The sequence below is a fragment of the Ptychodera flava genome, chromosome 22 (genome assembly GCF_041260155.1).
Source record: "Ptychodera flava strain L36383 chromosome 22, AS_Pfla_20210202, whole genome shotgun sequence".
NCBI classification, from domain to species: Eukaryota; Metazoa; Hemichordata; class Enteropneusta; family Ptychoderidae; genus Ptychodera; species Ptychodera flava.
In genome coordinates, this window is record NC_091949.1 from 22,516,759 (window position 1) to 22,529,409 (window position 12,651).

The window sequence follows — 12,651 nt, forward strand, 5'->3', positions numbered from 1 at the left end:
TGGTTGAAAGATTCCTTGAGGAAAGTGAGAGAAAAAGTTCTTTCACTTTCGAGGCACATACTACCTTAAGGTGAAGCCAGCCATATTGCTGGTAATCACAGCTAATGAAACGGTACATGAAAGGTGATAGTTTGTTGCATGAAGCAGAGGACATCCATAGCAAATAGTTCGGGCAATAATCTCTATAATTTCTCTCGGAGATTTTATCACTACGCTTGAAACAAGTGTTTGACAGTGTGTGCCATATTGACCTGGAGTTGACATGATCTATTTCCATATATTAACCCTTTCACTACCATGGCGTGGCCAAAAGTTCGTTATCAGTAGGGGGTGAGTGTGGAACGGTTTTCATGTGATTGGGGGTGAACAGAAACTGATGAGTGTTCATTATTATAGAAGCTGTTCTGACCTTAGAAGGCTGGACTATGAACTAGAAAGACTCAACACTTGCCACAGGCCAAAAAGGCGTTTGTAGTCTCAGCAAAATATATCAATTATTATGAAATATGAATAATGTTGATAAAATAAGTTTTGCATTTTATCAGAGTTAAGCTTCCTTTCCACTCTGCAGTACAAAGAAAATCACTGAGCGCCATGGATTACACGACATAGCCTTGTCATGTACATTGTATGCAGTATAGTATAAGTATAGTATAAGTATATTATTTACTGTTCAGAGCCACTGTTGAGGTAGTACTGTGAACACGCATTACTGTGCAATGCTATAACTATACCTGGTAGATCCTATTTCGGAGGATCTGTGCTACAACCTCATGAATTTGGCATAATAAAATCTGAATGTTATTCAGGATTGCAGTGCACTTTGGTACTTAAAATGTAAGTATACAATAATGACACAATTACATTTTCTATCAACGATGTTCAAAATTATAAATTTATTAACAGCAAATAATTTTTACACCTTTTTCCGGAATAATAACACCTTTTGCCCCTGTGCTTTTTTTCCTTTCAAAATCGATACTGGGGAACATTGCAACATGTTTACGAAATTTTTAGACTGGTAACTTTTAGCAAAAGATGTAAATTGTATTTGGGTTGTTGAACTGGTCAACCCAAGCAATACTACTTTACTGGAGTACAACCAGCAGGGCATTTTGTTTTCACAGAATTACACAGCTGGTATAAAAAGAATAAAACAATGCCCGTTGATTTATCTGTTTATGTACAGAAGTCAAACAATACTCATTCACTCTGGCTTATTTTGAACTCCAAACCGACAGCCACTGTATTGTTATAAGGCTATATTTAGTTTCAAAAATGAACGGAATCTCTTTGAAGTTATAGCCATACAAAAGTGTGTAGGCATGTATAATTATTTGTACTTATCCATTCATGAGAACTAGAAAAAAAGCAAATCAATATATAGTTCCTAAGGATCATTGTTAACATTTTTAATACTGCTTTGTTCCACAAAACCTTTTTACAAAACGTTTCACGGTAAGCTTCACCACATGCCAATCATAATCATTTGTAATAGCGGCATTGGAAATATTCCGATCTTCCTCCAGATAGTCCAGCAGAGGAAAAAATATTCTGTAAATTGTGTATTTTTTTCTCAGAGGTGGGTTTTCTGCAAATACTTCGTGTAATGTCAGGCAGAACAAAGCCAATGGCACAGCAACTACCACATCCATAGTGTAGTGGTTAAAAGCAGCTATCAAACTACATATACCGATACCAGCAACTGCCCAACATATTGGATGAAAGATCTTTCCAAAATTTTGTGAATCTGCAAGGCAAAGAAAGTGAAATACATGAAAAAATGTAAAAAAATGACACAATTAGCATGGCTATGTTGCCATAGCAATGTGATACCCGTACCTATAGTCTTTTTGGCAATGTGACTGCATTGATATGAATTATAGACAACCATGAGTATTGCTTTCTTTTCTCAAATGTGGTCTCTGGATGAACATATTATTTACAAATACAGGAAATGTATTACTTTGACAGTTTTTCTAGTATTGTTCAAGCTTCTTCAATACTTTCTCTTCCTTTTCTCTCTAAAGTGCACTGAAATACAACTTATTCAGCTTGTCTACATAGCCTATTGTGCATTGAATGCTGCCACTTTACGGAATGGAAGGCAATTTTACTGGAAACGTCCTCTTTAAAAACCGGTGGTTGAAATATGGTGGTTAAAAAAAGACAAATCGGGGAAGTAGTCTGGAAGCAGTGGGGGATCACATTTTCACTGTATTTCAGAGCGACTTATCCAACAGCTACCTCCTTTACATATTAATAATAGTACCTGCGCTATCTACATACAGTCTAATGTTGATTTTGTGCAATCGTGCATTTTATATGGTTGTGTGTTTACGGTCTTGGATTGTCGGTTAGAGAGATAAAAAATCCTCTGAGAAGGATGGTGAAACGAGCCAAAAAAACAAGTCCAAGTGGAACAGGTAGAAAACATAATGTTCGTTAATCGATATTCACCCAACCCCAGATATGCATGCATACTTCGATGAGGAAATCTCGTTTGCCGCCCTCTAGTGGTCAACTTTTGGCAAAATAGCATACATGTATACACTTCTGGAAGTATATGTATTTGTTGTGCTTCTACTACAATTTCTCTTGCTTGGCCTCTTCAACATATTGGAATACTCAATTCACCTAGTCTAATGATACTTTGTACACCAGATGCCTGATGTCCATTGTTGCCCTTTAACATTACGGACCCGGCATATCATGACCTATCAACAAAAGTTGTTGTTATACATGAAGGGCACAACATTTGCAAGGCAATCAGACCAGGGTTAGATAATGACACAAGCATTCGCCTTTAAATAGACCTATTTAAATGTCTAAATATGCAAGCCCTATTTAATGACTGATTTTTTTCTTTCTTTCAGAGCATGTCACCGGGATACACCCAAAAATTAGCATCTGCATTCCAAGTGAAAAGCCACAATCTTTGAATATTAGGAATCCCAGGCACTTCTGTAGCATATACATTTATAAGCAGAAGCTCCATTTGGATTTCTTGGCGTTAACAAAGGGGCACTGAAAAGTTTAATATATTCCTAATTTCAGCTGCAGCATCTGTAGAATTTTTCCCTATTTCAATGTTCACTTGTCTCTTTTGACAAGGTCATGTTGAGAAAGTATTTAACTCCACTCTGGCTCCGTCAAACTTTGTAAAAAGTTTCACATTATCTTCTTTATATACTATATTAAAACACGAATTTTGTTTGGCAAAAAAGTTATTGTATTTTGAATAAGATTCATTTCAATTTTGATTATCATGATTTTAATAATTTTTTTGAATGTCAGTCTTACAACCCCTTCTAAGAGCAGATAATGCAAATCTGTTCAAATTTGTCCTAATACATAAGTTAGCTTATTGTTTGTCTGGATCGCCCAAGAGAACTACCACAAGAATAGTTCTGAAAGCCGCCTGAGGCAATCATATCAGTCATGCTGTGTTCCATGTGAATAAAACAACAATCGTACAAACATGCCTTATTTGTGGATCAAATTGTAACATGAAAACTCAACCCGTCACCCCGTCTCTTTCAAAACCATGGGTCGATATTCAGGTAAGAGCAACTTACATTTTGTGATATGTACAGACATGTAAAGATAAGAGACGGTGTGCCCGCTGTACATGTAGTCTCCGCAAATAACACCAGACAAGGTTGTAGCACCGAATGCTAAAATCATCTCTAGGGCCTGCTTTGATCTCATTGGCACAGAACCATCTGTCTGTCAAAGAAATCACATCAGAGGACCAATAAGGAACGACGTTAATAAATACATCTTACGTGTATTGCCTAACAGCACGAAAAGGGGAACAAAAGTACGAAAATCAAATGTTTTCATTATGTCCTTTTTCTGTTACTATTGTAATTATCAGACATGGCGTGACCTGTATTCATCAAAGTAGAACGCGTCTCGTGGACAGAAATTCGCGCTTTCAAATTTTACCAATTCTCTTCTGACCAACCACTTGTGGGGGCTTATTTTAAAGGTCTTAATGTAAGAAAAGTTTTCTCCGTCTTAGTTTTTTTGGAAAATTTTGTTTTTCACCTTAGAGTTAACACAGAAATGGCGGCCATTTTGAATGTCAAATATCGGGTCGTCTTAGGTAATTGTCTCTCTGGTACCAAAGTTTGCACGGTGACCCCTGATTTTGATTCTTGCTTTGGTAAGAGAATGGTCGAAAGTTTGATTGAGGAAAGTTTGAGTAAAAATTTAAGTCTTAGACTTTAGAGGCGCATATTACCTTAATATGAAATAACGTGTATAAAATTTATAGATAACCCCGTGTATCATTGTTAATACCTTACTTTTCTTGTCATTGCTTATGCATATTAAAATATGTACACAGATATACGCGTAGGTTCATGTTGAAATCAATATAGAAGTACAGTACGTTTCCCATCATAACTACTTAAATGTAGATGCTTAGATTCTGCACAAATCTTCTTTACGCGTTTCAGATCTCTGAAAGAAATGAGAATGCGGACATTCAGTGAGAATTAGTAATTGTATAATATTCTCGCATGATTGAAAAACCAACCTGCGTGGCACAGGGAGACTCTGGATGGGTAACTGGCAGTGACGTCACCATCATACTGGCATTCCTCCAAAGAAATAGGAAGGCAATGCTGCTGAAATATCTGCGCGTTATCACATGTCTGTGTTTGAAACATAAGTAAAATAATACGGATTTAGGAGTGAAAATTATTGTTACATTAGGGAAACGTCAGCTTTTGAATATTAAGTTAAGGCTGAACCAAGTATATGCATGCTCTTACATGAGCTTGCTTACATTTGTGTGTCTTGCTCTAAAAGCCAGCCTCAGTTTTATTACAAGGGCTTATTGGGGATATATTCTCTGAACAAGACTAATCTTGATTAAAACATTGAACAGTATTGCAATCGTATGCTTCACACAATTTGTAGATTGGACAATAGACACAAAATACTAAATGTTTTATGGTTGAGCTATTCCTAATCATAGCTTGTAAAAGTTGTCAATAGTCTTATACCTGTATTTATGAAGCGATACTGTGATTGCCATGGTGGTCATTAGAAACACGAGAGCTCCCGCCGTAACATAATGGGCGAACACGATCTGGTCACGACTGGATGCCACGTATTGCAGCAATGCGTCCGGTAGCGGTGGATGTTTTGACTTGTCAGGTACATTATCGTTGACAATGATCGACATGTACCCAGAAAACAATACTATGGTTACGAAGTATAGGATGCTGATCAAGGTTTTCTTTCTGGATATGTCTCCGATGTCGGTTTCCGTTTCCATTTGTGTTCCGTCGTTTTCCTCAGTCCGAACGTGGGCATTCCTTGCCTTCATTGTCGCTGTGTTTCTAGTATTGTCTCTCAACACAGTGATGGCAGTCTATAATGATTGCTACTTCGCCTGAAAAAAATATCTAACATAGATGAATAACGTGCAGATCTGAATGTCAAGGATATTCAACAGTCAGAGTTCGCTGTCAAAGTCCCTCAGTGTCAAGGACATCACAATACTGATACGAGGGCATCTGGATACAAAATACACGGCATGAGGGCGCATTATCATGCCAGATAACGTTCCCATCCTATTACCTTCTTATTTATTTGAAAATTCAAACATGGTGGTGTTTATATGAATTATGTTATCAAATTATCACTTTGCGACAATTTTCACTGATAGCTAACATTCTTGTACCGACTTCATTTGATGTATGTTCCAGCTAAGATTATACGTGTACGTACGTACGTTAAAATTTACAAACTCAACTAAACGTGATTTGTCATTCAGTTAGAAATAACGCTGTTTTCGCAGTTTCTTCTTCAATTACATAAAAATGTTGAATCCGATCCTATGTATTTTGTACGGTAATACTTAAAGTTTTAGATTATGGAGATAATACGTGTACGAACCGAGAACACAGAAACGGTTCAAACTTTTGTGTACATCCACCCGAAAGGAAAGGGACCTCCGAATTTGGTACAGGTGCAGCCTATTGTAGACAGTTCAAGCTACATGTAGAGAACACAACTCTAAAATTTTCCGCGCCTCGGGGACAGATATTCGGACTCTCAAACTTTTTCAATTCTTTTCTGATCTACCATTTGTGGCGGTTCATTTTAAAGCTCTTGGTCTAAGAAACTTTTTTGGAAAATAGGAAATGTTATTTTTTCTCCATAGAATTAGCACTCAACGAGGGCGCTGTAAAATGCCGTTGATGCATTGGATTAGCAGATAATACAGAGCCCCCTTTGTACATCAAACAGATTGACACTAAAAGACAGAGATACAAGAAAAGACGAATCCTTGTAAGGCCTTGTGTTGATGGGAGAAATAATAATGAACAGTCGAGACATCGGATCACTGTTGTATCTAGGCTGCTTGATACAATGTAATGACAGTCTACCAATATTGATAAAGTGCATGAAAATTAATAGTTGAAGTTTCTATATGATGCCTGAGTGGGTGTATCGCCGAAAATAATGTCATACCTAACAGCATATGCAACATAATGTGTTGACCGCGCGTCTCAGGTCTCAGTTGTGATCGAAGACGTATTGACAATGCAATAACGTCAGCCCGTGATAATGTTGCATATGATTTTAGGTCAAACGAGACGTTCGGCCTTTGCTCACCATTCAACCAAACTTGAAGGTCGATGGTTGAGTTTGACCTTTGCTTATTTGCATAGCTATTTCTGTATATAGCATTGTACACGAAATCGTCCTTGCCTTACTGAATAGTGGTCCGCTGTTGAATTTTAGAATAAATGCACACAGTATTCTTATTCTTAGGAATCAATTAAAATGGAAACTTAAGTATAGTCCTGAAGTTTGACAGAAGAGATCAGAATGTGTTTGCAGCAATTAATAGTTCTACGGTGTACCATAGACAGGTTGTCCTTCGTTCCTGTTGGAGTGAACGAACTCAGAAGCCTGCGATTCAGATCACAGAATAAAATTAACGTTTACTTTGTACGTCATTGGACTGCTTCAGAACCAAGTATGCACATCGTACTGTACATCATGTATAAACTGGAAAGTATATGCGAATCTGTGACTGCACTACGATGCCTACTCTAAACAATAATTTCAAATGACCTTGACAAGGCAAATGATCTTGTGAGGCACAACAAGCGTAAAATGAGGGCACTGTACATGTATATTCTACATGCATTCAACTTCAGTCTATTCATATTAATATTCGACAAGAGATTATGATAACTTAAATTTCTTCCACTTTACTTACCAGATTCAAACTTCCCGATGGACGCACTTGTCGAGATCATTAATAAATGTACTTTGCGTTATGTCATTGAAATTTGTATGAAACAGGCTTCATTCATTAACACGGTGAGCATGGCAAGAGAGCCCATTGTACTTACGATCTATGAAGCGCCCTCATGCATTTGCGGAGAAATAAGGCACGGTCATCACTTAGGCACACTCCCATACAAGTTTCATATCATTGATGACATTGTCCTTCAGCAGCAAACTCTATATGTGAAGAATCACTGACATAAAAATTGTCCCTGGCATCATGCAAGCAACAAGTACTTTGTGACGGTAATTCTATCGACGGAAAACACATTGAAGTTTGAGTTCAATGTACAGTTGCTAAAAAAAAAGTCAAGGAGTATTTATGACATTCAATTCTCATACAGTTGTTTATATATTTTTACTTTTGCTGCGCAAGTTTTTTCAATCTGAAGTTAAGTTGTGTCTCTTTCATATTTTACGTTGCAATACCGTTTCAAATGTATGGGACTGCAAAACTTTAGAACTAGACTTTGGAGGCATTACGGTTGTTGGGGATATGCAAGTAAATTGTTCTCTGTCAGAAAAAGACGATTGCAAAATATTCATGACCGAATCCCTCTGCCCACAATCTTTGGTGGCTTTGTCATTGCTATCTGTTCCAAAGAGAGCAGTGTTTGGCTCAACTGTGTATTATAGTCTGCGTACAAATTAAAAACCAATCAAATCTGATCAAATTCTGGAATCCAGAACTAATAGTGTCTAAGAAGGTTCAAAGGTCATGTCTTCTCCAGCTGCTTGGGCCTGATACACTAGAGCTGGGCACCCTTCTTGAGAAAGTTTGTGCGAGACGATGTGTGACTCGGAGCTGAAAATGGTTGTTTACCACGTACTTGAACGGAAAGAAGAAAATTCGACCGAGAGTGATTCGTGTAATTCACATAACATTTGGATTTTTGGATTTACAGCCTGACAGGCCGCTTGTTTTCATATTTTACATAAATTGATTTTCTCGTTCAGAAATGGATACTGTCATACCATCAAAAGGCCAAAATTTACGGCAATATACTATATATTATGAAAATTGGCAATTGCACAGTTTCAAGTACCGACTTCTTCAGAAACAAACAAGACAAAAAGTGCCCAGCTCAAGGACACAATATTTCAGCCATAATACGCTACCCACCAGTGACAAGCACTCTGGCCACCACCGCACTGTAATACCAGAGTAACGATGCAAAAACATATCCTCCATACATTTTCATAGGCTTCTAATTTAAATAACAATACTTAATAAAAAACATGGTTACATATATTCATATTTCCATGCTACCACTATTTCGTACGGCAAGTTTTGTACATCCTGTTCCTTCAATAGTAATGGTAATATATACTTAAAAATGCACCAAGAAAGTTTAAAGAAATTTTGGTAGTGTTGTTTAATAATCTACTTCACTCTGGTAATTTTCCAAGTGATTGGGCTATGGGTTTAATTGTTCCTTTGCATAAGAAAGGTGGTAGATGAGGTCAATAATTACAGAGGAATCACACTGCTTTCATTGATTGGAAGACATTCTCCTCAATTATTTATAATCGTCTTATTAGATGGGTGGAGAAAAAGTGTCCTCTGAGCGAAAACCAGTCTGGTTTTCGTAAAAAATATAGTACAATTGATAATATGTTTGTATTGAATACTATTGTTAACAGATATTTTTCGTTGAAAAGTCGCCTGTACTGTGTTTTTGTTGATTTCGAAAAAGCATTTGATAGCATTAACCATTATATGTTGTATTATAAATTGTTAAAAAGGGTTTACATGGTAATTTATACAGAATATTACATTCTATGTATCAAAATATAAAAGCAAAAGTCAGAACACCGTATTACACAAACATTCAAATGTTTGTGTGGAGTACAACAAGGTTCAATTTTATCACCCCTACTTTTCGCATTGTTCATAGATGATATAGAACAGCATTTAGAACAAAGATTTGTAGGAATTCATGTTGGAATCTTGAGACTATTTCACCTTTTGTTTGCCGACGATTTGATTCTTTTTAGTTACAATGCCATAGGTCTTCAACGTCTTTTGAACGACCTATCAAGCTATGCGGCGAAATGGAAATTAAAAGTCAATATTGACAAAACCAAAGTAATGGTGTTCAGAAAAGCAGGCCGTCTGAGACGCTATGAAAAATGGTTTTATAATGGTAGAAAACTTTCAGTGGTATCAAATTTTAGTTATCTAGGTATTAAGTTTTCAAGTAGTGGCCAATGGGACATTGCTCAAAAGACAATTGCCGAACAAGCTTGTAAAGCCATCTTTTCTTATATAGTTCTGTTGATATTGTAATTTCTATGAAAATCTTTGATTGTAAAATTTTACCGATACTTATGTACGGTAGTGAATTTGGGGTTTTCACAAAGCAGAAAACTTGGAAAGAGTACATCGTAAATTTTGCAGACATGTACTGGGATTATGTAAAAACTCATCAAATCCAACCATATACGGTGAATTGGGTAGGATTCCTTTAATTTATGGAAGATATGTTCGTATTGTAAAATATTGGTTAAAGATTTTAAAAATGGATATAAATCGTCTTGTTTACAAATGTTATATGTATGAACATGCACAAGCAGAGCTGGGACGTAACTGTTTGGCTTTACAAGTGAAACAGCTTTTATTTTCTCATGGTTTTGGTTTTGTCTGGCTTAATCAAGGTGTTGAAGACGAATTAGCTTTTATTAATACTTTAAAACAAAGATTTACTGATGTTTATATTCAGTTATGGAGGTCTGACATGGTTAGTTATTCCAAATTAGATAAGTACTGTGAATTCAAGATTAATTTTAATTGTGAATCATATTTGTCAACTTTAGAGGATAATAAGCTAAGAATAGCACTTTGTAGACTTAGAACTTCTTCGCATCAGTTGAGAATTGAGACTGATCGCAAGTATGATGTTGCAAGAAACGAGCGAATATGTTTATTTTGTAAGTTAAATGTCATCGAAGACGAATATCATTTTTGTTTAGTTTGCCCTTTTTATGGTGATCTGCGTCAGAAATACATTCCTGTTTATTTTTATACAAACCATACCTATGAGAAATTCCTTCAACTTATGCAACTGGAAATATGTATGTATTTTTCGCAAACAAACGAAGAGAAAGATTTGTAACTAATGAATAGATTAATAGTGTTATCTTGTTCGTGTATCAAGATTTTGTATTGTAGATTTATTTATCCTCTGTGTTCCTGTGGCGATGTATACGTATTCTTTATTTACTACTGTACCATAGGCTGGAGGCCAAAGTACGAAATAAACATTATTATTATTATATCAGCAATAGGCCTACAGTTATCAAACAACAAAATTGAAAATTCTCGACAAATGCCAGCTCGATGTTTCTTGTTTATGGTCAAAGATATATACTTGTATCTGTAGCGCCTTCCCTCAGCAAAAAGCCTGTCACGAACCCTGAATTTCAACTCTGTCGATACACGTTTAAGTGGGCAGTGAAATATGGAGAATATTTAGTCCAGTAAAAAGCAGTTTTAGCATTGATTAAAGAATTTGAATTCACACTTGATTCAGAGAAAGGGCTCGCCAACACGTGTACGAATGTAATGCTATGCTTATTCGAAAAAGTTGAGTTGCAGGGCATTATTCGCGAGATTTATTCTAACGACTGTAAGAAAATGTCGAAAACACTTATCATGCACCATCTTGTCTACCTTTTATGTACAAGGGCCATTTATGGATTTTAAAAATACTGTTGATCATATTTTCATATACATACAATATCTATGAAAAATATCACGTGAGTAGAGATGAAACGTGAAAATTGGTTTGCAATAGTAGTTAATATTTCAAAGAGAACTTTTTTATTTCTGTTAGAAATCGTACATCCCACGTGAGTCAAGGACGTTCCCTTAAAGGTATACTGTCACCTTTTCCAAATTTTGCCACAGTTACCATGGCATTACGGGAAAGCTCTATTAACTTAGGAATACCGCACTTCCCTACTTAGTTATCAGAGGATTAATTTCACAGACCTGCCTTTCCTACAATGGCACTAGCTGGATAAGATAAACGTAACAATGGAACATTAACACCTTTGGGGATTAAAAGTCTTCTCTTTGTCACCCGAGTTGGTCAGCAAGGACCTGGGTTTCAGGTACCATGCAAGTTAATGCAGTCTTTCCCTAATGGAAAGAGAAAATCTAACCAATCACAAATTTTAAGCTGGTGGCCGCTTTTTAAAAACAGCGCCCTCACATGGACATTTTGAATACCAAGGAACGCCCCTTTTACCATATATGGGCATATTTAGATTACAGGTGACTGTATACCTTTAATAGTGGCCTGGTGACATGTTCTGTCAAAAACTCGCACCGGTCAAATCGATGCCAATTTCGACCGTAACAGTATTAAAGAGAAAAATTGGACAAAATGCATGTTTTCACCGCCTCATGATGGATTGCAAGCCTAAACAAAGGCAGGAGACTGCAAATCAAGTCAGTTCTACCACTTTGAGTACAATTCTGGTGACTTTGTCGTTTGCTAGGCTGTGATAAGCTTATGATCGTGAACAGAAATTGTTAAAATTTTCCGGGAGCCTAATTTTAACGTTGAGGGCGCACTTTCAGCTGTTTGACCGTAGGGCACTGAGTCAGTCCAATTCGCACAGGGTACGCAATGTACCAGTAAAAGAATGTCATAGATTTTGCTTTTGATGTGATTTTTCATGTAGTTCTATGCTACGTTGATATAAAAAAGTGTATGTTGATGTATTTCTGATAAATTTCCTGGAGAAAATGGATCACGTAAAGTCAGTTAAATCTCATGGAATGCTTATGCGCTTACTGGTTGAAAACTTTAATGTCGGTCAATTGATGTAGAAATTGTCATTGAATTTTCATAAAAAGCTATCAGATTGTCAAAATATAAGAATTTCAGGATTTTACCAAGAGAATGCCCTGTTAAGAGAATAACATGAACACTCTATGACTTCATGTTATGAAGCATCACACGATCGGTTGCAGTATTCAATTTGTGATGTCTTTCACTTTTCTGTACAATGACTCCCCTTACTTGAACAAAGGCCAAATGTATCTTTGATCTATTGAAATGTGTCCCTTTTACACACAAGGTGAAAGTCACGCACGGTAAAGTGGACCTAAACCTCTGAATGAAATGTACAGTGTGCCCATGGGGTGTAGAGAACGAACTTATATGCATGACAAACCAAGCTGATCATACTTGAGATAGATCAAACTCCCTTCGTCTGAAAGTGTGAAAATCAGTTGCTAAAACTACGATTTGAACATCCCCCAAAATGCAATAAATTGCTAAAATAGGTTCTTGGAAGTTTCAACTGCAGACATGT

The 12,651-nt window shown here is 36.5% G+C and overlaps 1 protein-coding gene across 1 annotated transcript; it reads right to left on the reverse strand.

The window, feature by feature from the left end:
- Positions 1 to 939: 939 nt before the first annotated feature.
- Positions 940 to 7,388, reverse strand: LOC139122973 (sphingomyelin synthase-related protein 1-like). The gene is made up of 5 exons (XM_070688898.1): positions 7,253 to 7,388; positions 5,019 to 5,410; positions 4,547 to 4,664; positions 3,579 to 3,729; positions 940 to 1,750 (listed from the first exon to the last, which is right to left on the reverse strand). The coding sequence occupies exons 2-5, from the start codon at positions 5,342 to 5,344 to the stop codon at positions 1,413 to 1,415; spliced, it is 933 nt and encodes a 310-aa protein (XP_070544999.1). The 5' UTR covers positions 5,345 to 5,410; positions 7,253 to 7,388; the 3' UTR covers positions 940 to 1,412.
- Positions 7,389 to 12,651: the final 5,263 nt, after the last annotated feature.